We start from the raw sequence: 17508 nt of genomic DNA on the forward strand, positions 1-17508 counted from the left end.
AACCGGAACCAAAGAATTGTAATAAACCAAAGGAAATCAAAGAGATCCATGCAAACTTTCCCAGGCTCACAAATTAACTGGCTGCTATAGTGTCATCCCTCGTCCCCAGGAGGCGAACAGGCAGTGGTGCAGCCCCTGCCTGCACCGGGCAGCGCCTGCCTGCAGCCTGGGGCTCGGGTTTTGGGGTGCAAAGCATAAGGACCAAACCCTGGCACCCCGGGGCACCCCAGGCAGGCAGCTCGCTTTCCCTCTGTGCGTTCACCTCTACTCACGCCTCTTTTATTTTTCGTTTTTCTTTTTTCTTTTTTTTTTTTTTTTTCCCTCTCATAGTGATCCCTATCTCTTTTCAAAAGTTTTTGCTTCATGTTTCTCCCCCCGACAGCCGCGGGCTGGTGTGGGGGTGAGCGGGAGTGAGAGAGGGTGGCGGGGACAGCCAGGGGCTACTTACACTTCACTTGCAGGATCTGGTCGCTGAGGTTGGCCTGGATGTAGTAGGTGCTGTAAGGAGGCAGAACCAGCCCCAGGCTGCGGAGGGGGAGAGCAGACAGGCGGTGTAAGGCTTTACACCCACCCAGAGCCCTTGGTGGCCCCCAGCCCGTGCCCGGCCCCCCGTGGCAGCACCCGTCCCTGGCCTATTGCAGGCTGTGGTCCCACTGGCATCCAACACAGCCTGCTGCATCCTTCTCTCCAGTGATGCACCCAGGGTCATCCAGTCATCCCTAGAGCACCCAGAGTCATCCTGATTGCACCCAGGGTTGTCCCAAAAGCCCCCAGGGTTATCCTGGAGCAACCTGAGCCATCCTTAGAGCAACCAGGACCATCCTCATAGCACCCAGGGTCAAGTTTGGAGCATGCAGGGCCATTCTGGTGGCACCTAGGGTCATCCGCAGTACACCTACTGCCATCCCGAGGCACCCAGGTTCTTCTCCCCACACACCCAGGGTCATCCTGGGTCACACATGGCCATCCTGGTAGCACCAAGGGTCATCTCCAGGGCACTCAGGGCCATCCCCAGAGCACCCAGGGTCATCCTGGTGGCAGCCAGGACCATCCTGGGGGCACCCCTGAACACAGGAGGTGGCAAGCCTGTCCAGCCAGGGCTGAGATGGGCAGGACACAGCCACCCAGGAACCAAGGGAAATGCATATGAAGAGGGACATGACATCCCTGTAAGGAAGGTGAAAAGAAACACAGCCCCCAAAGGAAGGGATAAAACCTTCCCAGCAAGATACTGAAGACAACCATTACACAGGCATCGGCCACTGGTGAGCCAGGAAGGAGAGGGATCCACCAGCCTGGAGTCTGGCACGCAGGGTGTGGGATGGGGGCGGGAAAGGCGGTGGCAGGAGGTGGTGCTGGGGCTGCTGAACCCATGGGACACGCTGCTGGAGGGACCTGGGCTCCTGGGTGCTGGCTGCAGCAGCCAGTGGCCTTTGGTGATGGTGTTTGTGCCAGCTGCTGCCTGGGATAAGTGATCACGAGCAGGTGAGGGCCACATTCCTGAATGTCATCAGATGTCACACCTGCACCTGAGCCACCGGGACCTGGACATAGCCCCCAAGCCACCACAGTCCTGCCTGTGCCTTGCAGCATGGACTGGGTGCCCCAGCAAGCATGGCAGAGGTGGTGGCACTCCAAACCACTGGTGGCAAGTCAAGGGTGATGGCTGTTTTCTGTTCAGTGCTGCTGGCACCCTGTGCTGACAGTGTCCCAGGGAACCCCAGGGAATATTCCTGCTGTGGTGCAGAGCTACGGGAGTGCAGAGCCCCTGGCAGCACCCTCCGTCCTACAGATCAACCCACAGCCCTGGCCACAGCCGTGTCACCCCGTGTCACTGTCCCCTCCTTGAAAGTGCTGCTTGGCTCCAGAGGTGCCACTGTGGGGGACAGGACGGGGCAGGGTGGAGGACACCTGGCAGAGCTGGAAAGTGGCTGTGACCCTTGTCAGTCTCTCCTGAGCTGGGCAGTGAGGAGGAGGAGGGTATGCTGGGCAGCGGGGGGACCACATGGCTCCTCACAGGATGAAGGCAGCACAAGATGGACAGAATGGACATGATGATGCTGGGGGTCTTTTTTTACACATCTACTGGTGCAAACTGGGTGATAAATGCTGAGGGGAGTTATACTCTCCAGTGCCTCTGAAGCCAATGCCTGTGCTGCAGAGTGGGCACGTGTCACTGTCGCCCACCCTGGAGCAGGCAGAGACCTGCCCGAGCCCCTGGCTGTGCAGGCAGGCGGTGGCAGGGCTGTCCCTTATCTGGCACTTTGCATGGCAGCCTTGAGCCCTGGGGACCGTGGCCCAGCTCAGCAGTGAGTGCTCTCTAGAGCATCACTGGCTGTGTGCAACGATGTGATGGCATGTTTGCAACCCTGCAGCCCACAGGACATGCTCCTGGTGGCCTCAGGCACCTCTCGAGCTGCAGACACAAGACCGCAGCCCTGTTCCAGTGTGGGTCTGGCCGCCGCCGGGTGAGCGCGGGTGTGCTGGCAGCGCCGCTCACCTGTAGTTGGTGCTTTTGATGGGGGCCCACGTATAGGTCCTGAACACCTCGTCGATGTATTGCTGCAGGTCAGAGGGAGCCAGTCAGGCCTCTGCAGTGCCAGGACCCTGCCGGTGCCGTGATACTGGACCCCGGCTCCGAGCCCGGTGCCGGACACAGCCCCTCACTCCCCGCCGCCGGGGCTGCGCGTTCAGCATGGCAGTGGTTTCAGCCGTGACCCCCTTCCCCTGCAGCGTTACCTCGTCCAGGGACTTGATGAGGGTCTTGATGAACCTCTGCCCGTCGTTCCCATCAATCATGCTTCTCCGGATCTGGGGGACATGGAGGGGGTAACTGAGGGCCACAGAGTCTGGCCATGCACCTATGGGCACCCACCCCAGTGGGGTGACACTGGGGACCCACGGGGTGCAGGGGCGAGCAGCCTGGGGGAGGCTCATCCCCTGGCACCCAGGGGACAGTGACTCAGCTCCCGTCCCCGCTGTGGCCCCACAGGAGCTGTGCCAGGGTCCTTAGGACGAGGTGCTCCCCAGGGCAGGCTGGAGGGCCTGAGTGACATTTGTAACTGCAGAATACAGGGGGCCAGCCTGTACTCCAAAAGCTGCTTCTGGGTCTGCCCACCTCCTCCTTGTTCTCATCCTCCAGCTCAGCGTCCAGGAAGTCCAGTGTCACCGGCTCACGGAAATTAATGATCTGCAGGCAGAAAGGGAAAGCTGGGGAAGGGCTCAGGGCTCCTGCAGCTGCTGCCGAGTCCAGACAAACTCATCACAATTCCCAAACTTAGCTCCTAATGACCCTGGGAAGCCGCATGTCCCACAGGGCCCAGCTAACCCCCACTGCTGCCACCCCGACGGGCCCCTCCTCACCTGGGGCTGCAGGTTGGGGTGCAGCAGGACGTAGCCGTTCAGGTCGATGGCGAAGACGTAACCATTTGCCCCCAGCTGTGGGAGGACAGGAAGAGGGATGAGGCTGGCCAGGCAGCCCTGCGGTGTGCCGTGCCATGCTGGTGCGATCACCTTCACCTCTGCAGGCAGAGCTCACCCAAGCCACCCCTGGGGCTCAGCATTTTCTATCCATCTATTTCTATTCTCAGGCCAAGAGCATCTTTCACCCTGGCTCTGGATTTTGCCTGCTACCACTTTCCCCAGGCTGGTAAGGTTTATTCCCCGCTGACCCTGCCAGGGTTTCAGCTCTGCTCGGGGTTCCAGAGCATCACCCAGATCTGATTCCTGCCCGTCTGCCTGCCTGAATCCCTGCCTGCAACCTTCTGCACCTTGCTATCGCCAGCGCTGCTGGAGGTGCTATGGGGTGCTGGGGGTTGCAGCTCAGGGCTCCCTGCAGCGAGCTCCCATGCCAGGCTCTGGCAGCACAGGGCAGGGATGGAGGGAAAGGAGCCCCCACGCACATTGTAACGCGGCGTCAGCCTCTTGATGTCGTTGAGAGCCACATCGATCCCCATCACGCCCAGGATGAGCTGGTTCTGGAAGGAAGCAGAGGAAGGGAGGTGGGTGGGAGCAAGGCTGTCACCTGCCTCTGCCAGCATGGGGACAGAGAAACAGTGGGATGGATCTCTTTTCCCTCTGGGGACATGTGGGTCAGACCTGGACACCGCAGTGGCACAGGGTGGGATGTGCCAGCCCCCCAGCAGCCCTCCATGGGACACCACAGTCCCCTGGGACTTGCAGCTGCCAGCTATCCCCATTGAACTGGCAGAGCTAGCCAAGGCCATTTTGGGTCCCCGGGATGGAAGTCATCCCTGGTCTCACCCCAGGGAGGGTGTGCAGAGCAGGCAGGACCCCAGGGGTGCCAGTGCTGACCCCTGCAGCCATGCACCCAGTGTCAGGGCACCCTCCCTCCCCACCCTGCTGCAGCCCCACACCGGAGGTCCTGGTGCAGCCAGGGCGGTGGGAGCCAGTCTCCTACCTTTCTGTCACTGCTGTCCTCCGTCAGGTTGAACACTGGCAGCGTGCCTGTCACCACCAGGCCCAGCCCCTGCACAAGCACAGAAGGGTGTCCCATGGCCCCTCGTCGGCCCCAGGACCCAGAGCTGGGGGTGGGCAGCAGAGAGGGGTTACCCCCTAGCAAGGGAGATGGGGGGCATGTGCTGTGTGGGACTCTGGGGCTGGTGACCCCATCTGCACTCTGGGGCCGGGGTTCTTACCAGAGCATCCTGGTAGACGTTGGTCCATTGAACCTGCTTGGCTCGGTTCCCAGCCAGGACCATGGGTCTGCCCAGCACATCCAGGTACTCCTGCAGGGACACAGGGTGGGTGAAAGCATGACGTGGGAGCCAGATACCTCCCTGCTCCAACCTGGTGACAGCCCTGTCCCCACACACGTCCCCGGGATCATTGATAGGGTGCTTGGTGCTGGGCAGCTACCAAACCTGAGGGTAATGGCTCCAGCTGGGAACCCAACAGGCCTGTCGAGGTGCAAACAAGGCACCGCTTGCCATTGGCTGTGCACGGGCTGGAAAGGCTCCCCATCTGTTCTGCAGGCAGTGCCAGCCAGAGGCCCCCCAGCTCCCAGCCATCCCCAAGGCTGGGCTTGCTTCATCACACCTGGCCCACATTGCTTCTCCTGGGGCAAGTTTCCCTTGTCCTGGCTGGCCTTGCCAAGGCAGACCTCTGTGTGGGAGGGCAGCTGCTGTGCCACAATGTCAGCCCAGCCCCGAGGGGCTGCCCTGCTCAGGGCCCCCTGTCACCTGCCCACCACAGCACCTCGTGTGCATCTGATGAAGAAAAGGGGCAGGAAAGGGGCAGTGGGGCAGGGTGTGGGGCTCTGCTGAACGGGGTGCTGCTGGGGTTGGCCCTGATCACGCTCGCTCCCTGCCTGCGCTCAGCTCAGCTCTGCTCTTTGCTGATTAATGCCTGATGTTTCACAATTAGTCACTCAAAAGGCAGCAGGTCCATGGGGAGCTGCAGAAGATGAATTACTTATTTCAATAGCACGAGGCCTGGCTGAGGGCTCGGCTCAGCTCTCTGCCACGCTCGCTGCCAGCCTCTGGGCTCTGCAGCAGGGCTGGGGCTGCCTGAGCACACCCCCAGGCAGGGCAGCGCTGCCTGCCTGTTGGCACCCTGCCTGCCAGCACCCTCCCATACCTGCGTGTTGATGCGGATGGCACCGATGGAGGGGATTTCGAAGTAGTAACCTTGGAAAAGAAAGAGAAAGGCAGCTGGAGAGCCAGCTGTCTGCCTGTCCAGCAGTCTGGCTGTCTTGCTGTCCAGCCCTCCAGGGTTGCAGCCAGTGCCTTGCTGGCAGTGGCATGCACTGGAGAACTGGTGCCAGCCCCTGTGTGAGGGGTGAGCCCGGCACCCCGCGGCACCCCGCAGCCCCCCGCAGCTGCTGGGTGCCAGCCCCCCTCACCTTTGTTGGCGCAGGCCATCCACTGCAGCGGGGTCACGTCGTAGTTATGCTGCCCGACAGAGAAGGTGAAGACCCGCACCTGCAGCAGAGCGTGGTGGTGAGGGCTGTCCACAGGGCACTCTTGTCTTCCAGACCTGGTTCTCCTGGCTGATGGCAACCTCCCAGGGACAGTGTGGCACTGCCTGCCATGGCTTGCAGACCTTGCTGCCCACAGCCAAGTGCAGGTGGGCAGAAGGCAGCTCCTCTCTCCCTGCCCAGCCCTGGCCAGTCCTGTCCCCCAGCATCACTGTGTTGGCCCAAGCTACTTACTTACCCCAGGGGTCCTTGCGCTGGGGTATCACTGCACCCAGAGGGGTCTGTGCTCTCTGAGGGTCCTGCATGGACCAGAACCCCCCCATCCCACAGGTCTCCACGTCTTGTGGGGGCAATGGGGACCCTCCTGCTGATTTGCCTGCCCACCAGCAGCCCTGTCTCATGCTTGGGGTGTGCTCCCCCAGGGCCAGCATTTGGGGAGCCCACCAGCCCCATCCCCTCTTTGGCAGCCCGTGGGGAGCCTGGTCCCATGCCTCCCACACGCCAAGGTAGGAGCTGGCTGTAAATGGCCCTGGTGCATCAGCCATCCCATTACCAGGGCAGCGGCTTGGTGCAGGACCAGGTTGTCAGGGAGAGAGGATGGTGATGAGGCAAATGAGGTGGAAGCTGGCAATGGAGTTGGAGCAGCCATCTCCTTCCCCGGTGAGTGGCCCCAGCCTGGCACACAGCCCCAGAGCCCCTCACCGTCTTATTGGGCCAGTTGTACTTCTCAAAGACGTCCTGCACCCGGTCCTCACCGCCGTCCGTGAACATCATGATCATCTTGTTGCAGTTGGCACGCGTGATGTTGGACTGCGGGGCAGAGAGACGGGGCCTGAGGTCAGACTCAGAGTGAGTGGTGCTGGGCACGGGGCTGGCCCTGACCCGTCTCTTTTCCCAGCCTGTTTCTCCAGGGTGAGGGTGGTGGCCGGGGTGAACAGGCAGGAGGGGATGCTGTCTGCTTGGAAATGATGTTGTGGCTCTTCCTGCTAGGTACCTAATAGCACCATTCATCTTTATTTTGCCTCTAGCATGGTGTCTGGCTGGATCTGGCCACCTCTGCTCAGCCTTGCTAACTTTTAATAACCCAGAGGGGCAGTGGCTGCAGCAGAACCTTGAGTACATCGGCCAGGGGGTGGGAGGTTCCCCTCGACATTGCTAAGGAGGACAAGGAGCCCTCTGCACGCCAAAGTCCCAGGTGCAGGGCAGCAGCCAGGTGGTTGGAGCTCTCCTATCATCTGCAGCACCCATGGGTGCACTCTGTCCCCCCAACTCACAGCCCAGCCCCCAGCTCACGTTCTGCAGCTGGTCGAAGGCGTACTCAAAGCCAGCCTTGTAGTCAGTAGTGCCCTTGGCCACCATCCCCTGCACGTCCTCCTTGAAGACCTTCTTGTTCCGGATGTTGGCCTGAACCAGGTGCTTGAAGCATGACACTGGCTTTGCCTTCTCGTTGAACTGGGAGGCGAAAGGGAGGGGAGAGGGTTGCAGAAAAGGGACGGGGGCAGCCCCCGGTAGGCACAAACCACCCACCACACTCAGCTCCCACAAGCGGGAGGCAGCTGGACCATCCCATGTCCCATGTCTCAGCCTATGCTTAGCCTGGGGCTTAGCTTGGGCCAAACCCAGCACTGAGCCACACAGTGTGGGTGCCGGCAGTGGGTGCTGCCAGCACAGGGCTCGCCTGCACCCTTGCTTCTGCAGGACCCCCCAGGCTCATGCAAGCAGCATGCCACACCGTGCCGCCAGCGGGAGCAGGTGCTGCCTCTCACTTACGGCTTCATTTGCTGGCAATAGGGCCCATTCATTAGGGGAGCAGTGATCCAGCTAACGGAGCCAGGCCAGACATGTTAATTAGCACCAGCGTGCTTGTGGCCAGACAGGGGAGGGCTGGCACGGGCTGGGCGCCCAGCGACACACAGATGCAGTGGTATGGCCACTGTGCTGCGTGAGGTCATGGGCTGGTGACAATGCCGTGGGGGGTGTGCTGTCACTGGCTGGTGACAGACAGGCGGTAGCTGGTTGGGATTGCCCTGGGAGCATCTCTGCCAAACACCCCATGATGGGGGCAGCTTTCATTCACCACCACAAACAACCAAGCCCCAAGCAGCCATTTCCTTGCTTATATGCAGGTGTGTGGTTAAGAAGAAAAAATATAAAAGGCATTTCTTGCTCTGCAGTCCCTGGCCAGGTGGGTCTGGGGGAAAAGGGCTCCCACAGTGGGGAGCTGGGAGCTGCCCAGGGGTAGAGCTCTGCTGCCTGCCTCATGGCACTCACTGAGGCCACGTTGACGTAGTCATCATCTGAGAGGGTGTCCAACATCTCGTAGACCGAGGTCTTCATCAGCTTGAGGGTGAGGCCACTCACACTGCCGCTCCTGGCAGAAGAGAGGGGTGCTGGGGGCTCGGCAGTGAGGGCCCATGGGGCTCACTGCCAGCACTGTCCCACGCAGCTTCCCTGCAGCCACCAGTGGGACAGTGGCACCTGGGGCAGCTGTGCCACCATCCTGGCCTGGCTTGGCCTGGCCATGGCCCCCACCCCTGTACTCACACGTCCACGATGATGACCATGTCCTTCGGGGAGGACGCACCTTGGATGTACCTGCAGAGTGCAGAGGGGGGTCAGCAGGGTCAACTCATTTTGGGGGGGACCCAACCCTGCTGGGTGAAGCTCAAGAGCAAAGCTCTGCCGTGGCATGGGTGGCCAGGTAGCCATGCTGCGAGCACTCGCACATCCATGGCTGCAGTCACCCCGCAGAGAGGAGCGGGTACAAGGCAGCGGCAGGCGAGCAGAGGCAAGGATGCGGCACAGCACGGCAGAGCACCAGTGACCTGCTGCTTGGTACTGTATCAGCCTAATGAGCTCTAAATGCTAAACTCTTCCATCATCGCAGGCCCTTTTCGGCGCGCTGATTATGCTGACACACACATCCATATTAAGATGCTATTTACCCCCCTGGTAGCTTCAAAGGCCAGGCTGATTAGGTTATTTTTAGCTACAAGTAGGAAAAATAATAATACTATATAAATCCTCCTCCCTGAAAACAATTAGGAAACCCTTCCTCGTCCCTTAAAACACCTGGTCCTGCTGTGCCGTCCTGCGTGGGGCAGAGCTGCTGAGCACCTGTCCCACCAGCAGCCAGGCACAGCCCAGCCCCCTCATCCCACCTCATGGGGTCTGATCCTGTCATGGCTGAAGTCCAAGGGAGCCTCATTATTGGCTTGATCAGGATCAGGCCTGGTGCAATTAATTAGTGTGTCATTAGTATCAATTACTCACCATTACTGGGGGGGACTGGGGAAGGGGCAGGCTCTGATTGCCAATCCCAGGTCCTGATGTTCCCTAATTACAAGTGATCATCCAGGTGGGATGTGGGATAAGGGATGCTGGCACATGGGGCCCTCGTGGTGTGGGTGTTGCATCCCTACAACACTCCCTACTCCCTGGGGCTGGGCTGCCAGCACGGAACCCAACTAAGATGCTGCCCATAACGTGTTGTGGCAGTGCATCCATCTCTGGCTGCCCTGCTCAGATGAATACCCTGGGCTCCGCAGGAGAAGGCTGTGGTTAATGGTGCCATTCATCAACGGAGGGGGAGGCAGGTGGGTGGTGCGGGCAGCCCTGCCGAGGCTGTGGGCAGGACGTGGTCCCTGCCGGACCCAGCAGTGGAGTGGTGAGGGCTGTCTGCCAGGGCAGGAGAGGACCCCAAAGGGGTGTTCTGGGGGTATGCTGCTCCCCAGCACGAAAGGTGCTGCTGCTCCTCTGTGGCTGGGTGGGCAAGCAGGTGGCCAGGCTGGCTAGCAGGCAGGGAGCCAGGCTAGCCAGGCTTGGTAGCTCCTACATATGTCAGCAGCCCCCTTGAAATGGCTTGCCAGTCCCCCCTTCCACCCATAACCTGCATGGCTACCCTGACAGAGAACAGTTAACAATTAATGTGGAGCAATCAAAGTCAATTAACCATAGTAGCAAGGCCACTAATTTTCTGACAAGGAGAGGGGGCAGCTTCTGGTGTGGGCAGGGTGTGCTCCCCCAGGATACACGGCTCCCCAGGCATGTGCCGGAGACCTGCACCCACTTTTCTCTCCATGCCTGCATTTTTAGGCAGCAACCACGGGCAGGACAGGGCTGCAGCATCCCCAGCCCCACGGCAGCACGGTAGTTAGTGCTGCCAAGCCGGCAGGTCTACCTGGGCTAAGGGCAAGCAATGCAATCCTGCCACTCGCCGTGTGGCTAAAGGGCTGCTTGCAGCGATCACTTAACCACAGCCTGGCGCTGCCTGCCCGTTTCTCTCTCCATCTGCCCGGCTCATGGTTTCTGAGAGCCGGTTGTTTTCCTGTTTGGATAGGAGTGCTGGTCAGGACTGCGTGCTGGCAGCCGTGGCTGCAGTGGGCAGCAGGGCGAGAGGCAGCAACCCATGCTTGATCTTTATCCAAGGATTTATCTCTCCATTCCACTCTGCCTTCCCGGGAAGAGGGGAGCAGGGGTTGAGAGCCACGGCTTGGATGCCCCTGCCCATGTTACTGTGTCTGTTTGCCAATGCCAGCCATGTGTGAAATGAAAAGGGGACGGAGCTGGCTGCTCCCTGCCGGGAGGGCTGGCAAAGGGGCACCCCTCCCCACCCAGCACCCCCTTACCAGGGCCGCCTGCGCACGTCGTAGAGGTCGATCTTATTGGGGGCTCTCCACGGGGTGGCTGTGGAGGAAAGGCAGGTGGTGAGCAAGGTGGGGCTGTCTTGGGGGGGGACGACAGGGGGATATGGGGGATGTGGCAGAGGGATGCCCAGGGCCAAGGAGATGGCAGGCTCCATCTGGAAGCTCACACGAACGGGCTTTGGCACAGGATGGTTATGTGTGCCAGGCAGGCCAGGGCTGGCACCAGGGGATGTCTGTCCACATCTCATGGTGAGAAGGGCCTGGGCTGCCCTTGGCCAGCCAACCCCCACCCAGTAATTGCCCTCGCCCCCTGCCACGCACCAGGGTAGTAGCGGGTGACACCGGTGGCGCTGCCGAACACCTGCCAGAGCAGGGAGGGATCCTCCTTCCGGTTCTCAATGAAGACATCCTCCAGCGCCTGCGTCCAGTTCAGCTCGTTGAGGATGACGGTGGCTGTGGGAGACAGAGTCGGGGGTGGGTGGGTGGGTGCAAGGGAGCAGCGGAGCTGGGGGTGGGCTGGGGGGTGACAGAGACCACGGTGTTCCCGCAGTGATGGCAAGGAGGGAGAGGCGGTGTGTTCCCTCTGCCCCTGCCCATGGAGGAGCCCACATCTGCGCCCACATTCCCATGGTCCCCTTGCTCCCATGGGACTCCAGCAACATCCTGCTGTCCCTTGTCCCCAGAGACTGGAGCTACCCTCCAGGCCTCCCCTGAGTGCTTCCCACCCCTGCCACCCAGCTCTGGGGCAGGGATGGCCACCATGGGGACAGCTAGCTTGCCATCGCACCCCCTTCTCAGCAAACCACCCCACTCCTCCCGCCACCGTGCTAGCTGCACTCCCCAGGGACAGCCACCAGCTGGGAAACCAAGGGGCTGCATCCCCGCAGGGCTGCGCGGAGCCTCCAGGGCCCCGCTCTGCATTCCTGCTGGGCCCTGCACCTGACGCAAAAGCAATTAAGATGCTGGCAAACAGCAGTTTTAAATTATTCAGCTATTAAAGCAAAAGATAAGCTGTCAGCAGCCCCAGCCTGTGATTAATCAAGGGGGGCTGGCAGAGCGGGGGGGGGCAGCATGGCAGGTATGGGGCTGGCCAGCCGGTGGGGATGCTGTCTCGGGGACAGTGGGATCTCCTGACACTCACAGGGCCCTTTGGGGCACCCCAAATACCTGGGAGCCCCCCGGCAGCCTGTGCTGGGCCACCCCAGGACTGTGGCATGGGGGAGGAAGTTGAGCTGCTGTGGGCAGGAGTGGGCAGCTGGCAGCACCCCAAGACCAGGTTCTGCTCCCTCCTGGGGGACCCTCAAGGCATTTTTGGGGTGCAAGGGCTCCCAGAAGCAGTCTCTCTCCTCAGCATTGGGCAGAACCACCAGTACAGTGCTGCAGGGGAGCTGGTGTGCATATGAGGAGTATATTTAGTTTTCCTAAGGCTTCCTCCCACACTTGTCCCTCCTTGAAACACCGTCATTACCCGTTCAAGCCTTCGCCATGGCCATGAGGTGCTGGCAGTACGTGAGCAGGTTTCACCTAGGGTGAATCCCCGATCCCTCCATCCCAGCATCACTGCTGAAGACTTCTTCCCTCAGGCAGCTATATCTTCAAACCACAATTTACTCCAGCCATATCTCCCCAGCCATTTCTCAGCATCATGCCCACACAGAGCGCTGTTATCTGGGCACTTAGGATGATTTCTTGTTTGGCTCTGTCACAGGATGTGGTTTTCCTGGGAGAAGGGGCTGCAAGCAGGCTGCCAGGCTCCTGCCTGCCTGGAGCAGCCCCAAACAGTGCTGCCAGCCTCTGCCGGGCACTGGGCTGGGCACCAACATGTCCCCGAGAGCCCTGGCAGTGCCTGCATCCCCAGTCCCTTGTGGCCCATCAGCCACACCAGGTTTGTGCCAAATGCAGCTCCTACATTCTCCCTGCGCACAAACACAGCCCCTGTATCATCCCTGAGCATGAATGCAGGCCCTATATCCTGCCTGTGCATGAATGTAGCCCCCCTATCATCCCTGTGAACAAACACAGGCCCTATACCATCTTTGTGCATGAATGCAGTCCCTATACCCTCCCTGTGCACAAACACAGCCCTCCACTCTCCACATGCACAGAATGATGAGCTATTGTTCATTGGATGGGAGGCTGTGTCCAGGGTCAGGACAGCTCCTGTCCCCCTTGGTTGAGGCCAGAACTACCAGTCCTGGTAGTGACATCCCTGTCCCTGTCCCCATCTCGTCCCTGTCCCCATCAGGGTGAGCCCAGCCCCACCCTGCCAGCGAGTGATTGCAGATTTAATTAAAAACGGCACAGTAAATAAAACACATATAGGATGTAATTTGTGTGTGTAGTGAGGGGTGACGGTGGAGGGTGTCTCCACAGTGGATTAATTAGCGTGCCAGGCAGCGATAGTGCCTCTCCGCCAGGTCCCATCAGGGAGATGCTCCTCACCCGTGGCTCTGTGAGGACTGGCCACACTTCCTGGTGTCCCTAGCAGAAGAGGGCACATGAGTGGCCCTGTGCCTGCACTACAAACCCTCTCTGGGGTGCAGCAGCTGAACACCCTGCCCTGCACCCTGGCTTTTTGGAGCACCCCGGTGTGGCCAGATATGGTCTGATCCCTGTGCCCACACACTGCTGTGCTGTGGTTACATCCCCTCTCCCTGGCTGGGAAGGGGCTTACGAGGATGTCACCCTATTGGGACCCCCCACTGTCCCATCCCTTCTTCAGCATCCCTCTCCGAGCAGCTGTGAGTCTCTGGAGCATGTTAATCTCCAATTTGCTCTCATCCCACAGCCGAGCGGGGTGATTTATGTGGCTGTGGCAGGGCATCAGCCGTGGCGTTGGATGGTGAGCAGGGGTGAGGAGTAATGAATATTTCATCCAGCGCAGCCCACCCTGCTCGCGTGATGTGCTTCATTAGCTGCCTGGCCTGCGCTAGCTGGGTAATAAAACTAATTGCAAATTTCTAATCCACTGCTGCCGCCATGGTGAAATTGTTGCACCGATGCGGCTCTGAGCACGGCCGTGCCGGTAACGAGTCCATGTACAGGGGAAGCACCACTCAGGGCAGGAACACAAGCTCAGCCCCATCACCTTGGTGGTGGTCCCTGACCACCCGGGAGCCCTCGGCAAGTGCCAGTGAAACAAGGGGGTGCGGGGAGGGCAGTGCCCTCGGCAGTGCGGGGAGATGAGGGGTGCCCCCAAAAGGCAGGGGCTGGGGCTGGGCGCAGAATGCGGCCCGCGGGTGCTGGAGGATGATCTCCGGCTGGGAGTGGTCCCCAGCTCGGTGCAGAGCAGCCACTAGAGGGAAATGGAGACCAGCTGTCACCATGTGCCACCGCAGCAGGGCGAGGGAGGAGGGGGCTCTGGAATCTCGGGGACTGTGTCACCTCCCGGCGGGGACTGAAAGCTGGTGTGGCATGTCCTATCCCACCGCCCATCCGTCCGTCCATCCAGCCCTCCCTGCCTGCTCCTGGGCTGGCCCACAGACCAAGTCGTGCCTTCTGGAGAAGCCGGTGCCCTGGGGCAGCTGCAGGGGCACTGCCACGGGGCTGACACCCCCAGCACGCTCCAGGCAGCCGGGACTGCTCCGGGGTGGCATCGCACTGTCCTGCAATCGCCCTCGGCTGCCTTCCTGCTGGATTTCAGCTGCTTTCTCTTCCTTTTCATAACCTCAGCCTCAAGTAGCCTAGCCCAAAGCCAGTGAGGAAGTATCCCTGCTTCGCCCTCTCCCACTGCCCGGCCCCATCTTGCTCCCTTCTGTCAGCCGGGAGTTGCTGCCTCTGTAACTGCTCCTACACACAGCTGCTCTGTCCCTCTGATAGTCTCCAGCATCTGCTCTGAACCTCCTAGAGCTTTGCTGAGCAATTCTACGGGGACGATCACAGCTGTGTGGGTGCAGCTGAGCTATGCCATAATTTCCATCCTTTGCCATAATTTCCATCCTTTCCTTCATAATTACCCCTAACCCCCGATTTGCCTCTTTGGACCATGCTGAGCTCTTGAGGGTCCCTGGGGAGCGATATGTTGTCACCTCTGTCCTGACATGGTGACCCTGACTCTTCTCAGTGCCCACTCAGCTGGGAGCCAGCCTGCCCTGGCACTGAGACGCAGCTGGGACACCACAGGGTGATGGTTCCCAGGGCTGCAGCACCCCGAGCAGGAGAGGTGGAGGCTGAGCCCAGCCTGGCAGCGTGGAGCGGAGCGGAGCGGGTGAGGAGGGACACTCACAGCCTTTGTAGATGTCCGTGGGGATCTGCACGGCAGCATACGAATAGTTAACCTTGGTCTTGAAGTTGGCATCATCGGTGAATTCCAGCTTCAAGGAGTTGGACTTCTCCCTCTCAATCTCTTCTCCATCAGGATCATCCTGGGGAAGAAGGAGAGCACATGGGGTCACCCGGGGGTGCCAGCCCTGGAAGCATGCCAGGAATGCCACCGCCCAAAGCGCATCACCAAATGTCCCCCTTGCAGACACCAGCAATGCTGTCTCTCGTGCCGGATTTGGCCTGCAGCCCGTGCCAGCGGCACAGGGGAGTGGATGCTGGGAGCACATGGGCATGAAGGTGAGCTCCAGTTACCCTTGCTTCTCCAACTTTGGTAGCATGTCAGGTATTAAACCAGACAAAAAAAACCCAAACCACCCAAACCAAAAAAAAAGCCTTGAAAATCAATTAGCAGCAAAAGGCAACTATCAAAGAACAAATTAAAACGGAGTGCAGCTTAGTGCTCTGTCAATAAGCAATGCAAACAATATTTAATTATGGTGGAGAGACAGCGAATTCCCCACTGCCAGCGCTGGAACACGCTCCCTCGCCTTCCCAGCCCTCCTCTCCCTTCCCGGGGCCCTGCTGCCAGTCTGGCACTGGGGGTAAAACCCCTCCAGCAAGGCAGGGCAGAGCTGAGCCAGGGCAGGCAGAATGGCTGGGTGGTTGCAGGCAGGGGGACAGGGTCAGAGCTGAGGCACAGGGCCATGAAGGGAAAGGGGGTGGCCTCGCTACAGAGCTGGGGAGATCACCTTCACCATCCTGGGAGAAAAGAAACCAGGGAGAATGTGCTGGCTCTGCGCTGCCACATCCCTGCCATGGGCCCAGTGGCTGGGGAAGGCTGTTTGCAGCTAGATGTGAGATGCTCAGAGTGGGGAGGAGAAGGATGAGGATGCTGCAGCATCTGCCCCTAGAGCCCCCAGAGCTACAGCCCCACTGAAGAGTGGCCGAGCACAGAGCTGCCTGCCCCATCTGCGGGCAGGGACTGGCAACACAGGGGCAGGGACATGCCAAGCCCAAGCTGGAGAGCAGGATGGCTCCAGCTGCCTTCCCATGGCCCCTGGCTGCGGGAGCAAAAGGGGTAGAGGTGGGTGCAGGAGAGCAGGAGCAGATCCAGCTGCGGAGCCACCTGGTGAGGGAACGAATTGCCCTCAAGGAGCAGCCTAGTGCCTCTCCCTTTGTGCCTCCTCCTGAGTGAAGTGCCTATCTCGGAGCCCGTGTAAGGCCATCTGATTGCGGTAGCAGAGATCAGCCCTGGAGAAACGACAGCAGACGTGACTGGAAGTGTGAGCAGCTTCAAGCAGGGCTGGTGTGGTGCTGTGCTGGGGCTGGCTGCCCAGAGGGATGCCCCATGCTGTCCCACAGCAAAGCACCCCAGCACCAGCGGGGCTGAGGGGTAGGAAACAGCCCCATCTTGCTGTCCTCGACGGCCCCATGCAACCAGCTCTCCCACCAGTTAGGCTCCTCTTGACAAAACCCAGGGGACAGAAGATCTGAATTTCTCATGGGAAAAGCCATATATTTAAAGGATGATGTGTTTGGGAAATAAACTACGAAGCTCGTTTAACACCCATCCTGGCCTCCTCCCTGTTTCCCCTTTGCAGACAACACAGAGAGATGCCACCTTGCCTGCACCAGCTCCTGCCAACCACCGAGGCGGTGACATTCCCCTGACATTGCGAGGGGTGGCCAAGCCATTCACCACAGCTTGGGAGAATAACAGGATTGATATGCGAGGTTTGGGCTTTAATTCCAGCCAATGGATTGCAAGTGTAAAAACGCCACCAAGCTGATCCTGGCACCGGGGCTCCAGCCACCCAGAAAGATGATGAACTCAATTACAGCCACAATAGTGATGCAGGAAGCGGGCAAGGACTGTCCCCACATCGCCAAGATTGAAATCCAGATTACTCTCTCAACTTCACATAAATCCAGAGAAAAGGCACAAAACTGACTGCTGGACCCCCTGCAAAGCAACGATACCACTGCAGAGCCGGTACCCTGGCTGTGTGCTGTGCCACAGGCTATTCTGGAGAGTGGATCCAGCCCCAAGCCACCGATGTGGGGCTCAGGTCTCATGGGGAGAGCAGTTACACACACAACAGTTCACCCCTGCCAACCTCTCCAAGCATGGGACGGTGATTTAGAGATGCCTGCTGGAAACAGACTTTAGGAGGGCACCTGCAGCACCAAAATCCTGCTTTGACATGAAAACCCTTTTTTTCCTGAGCCCAGCAAAGTCCTGGTGACACCCCCCTGTCCCTCCCACCTCAAACCGGTGGGGTACCCTGCCAGGGTCAGGCCCATCCGCTGCACCCACCACCGCCGGCAGCCAGGAAAATCCAACCTGCCCTACCTCCCCCATGCTGGCATGGTTATTCCCCACTTCACCAGAGCTGGAACTACTGTATATAATTACCACTCCTCTCTTTATCATTATTCCGTTATATCACCCACTTCTGAAGGGCTAATTTGTATTCTGCCAGGTTCGGCATTGTCTGGCTGCTCTCATTCATGTAGCTGTAAAGAGGCATATGTATAGATCTCGGAGACAAATATACAGCTATCTATATGTAGGACACTTCATGCATCACTGACACCTATATGGCAAACAGACTCGTGGAAAGAGCTGATGTTATCCAAGCTACGTTTATCCTTTATCCA

The 17508-nt window shown here is 59.6% G+C and overlaps 1 protein-coding gene across 1 annotated transcript in view; it reads right to left on the reverse strand.

Moving 5' to 3' along the window:
* The window catches only part of CACNA2D2 (calcium voltage-gated channel auxiliary subunit alpha2delta 2), a 226879-nt gene that overhangs the window by 11983 nt on the left and 197388 nt on the right, over positions 1–17508 (reverse strand). Inside the window, exons 6-22 of the mRNA XM_074914169.1 lie at positions 14810–14948; positions 10906–11037; positions 10567–10624; positions 8483–8533; positions 8210–8309; positions 7232–7390; positions 6641–6748; positions 5864–5942; positions 5599–5648; positions 4659–4748; positions 4421–4489; positions 3903–3977; positions 3364–3438; positions 3119–3190; positions 2740–2811; positions 2501–2562; positions 449–525 (exon numbers count right to left, since the gene is read on the reverse strand). Coding sequence (XP_074770270.1) covers positions 449–525; positions 2501–2562; positions 2740–2811; positions 3119–3190; positions 3364–3438; positions 3903–3977; positions 4421–4489; positions 4659–4748; positions 5599–5648; positions 5864–5942; positions 6641–6748; positions 7232–7390; positions 8210–8309; positions 8483–8533; positions 10567–10624; positions 10906–11037; positions 14810–14948 — 1468 coding nt within the window. The remainder of the gene's footprint in view (positions 1–448; positions 526–2500; positions 2563–2739; positions 2812–3118; positions 3191–3363; positions 3439–3902; positions 3978–4420; positions 4490–4658; positions 4749–5598; positions 5649–5863; positions 5943–6640; positions 6749–7231; positions 7391–8209; positions 8310–8482; positions 8534–10566; positions 10625–10905; positions 11038–14809; positions 14949–17508) is intronic.

The sequence above is a fragment of the Athene noctua genome, chromosome 10, assembly GCF_965140245.1.
Source record: "Athene noctua chromosome 10, bAthNoc1.hap1.1, whole genome shotgun sequence".
NCBI classification, from domain to species: domain Eukaryota; kingdom Metazoa; phylum Chordata; class Aves; order Strigiformes; family Strigidae; genus Athene; species Athene noctua.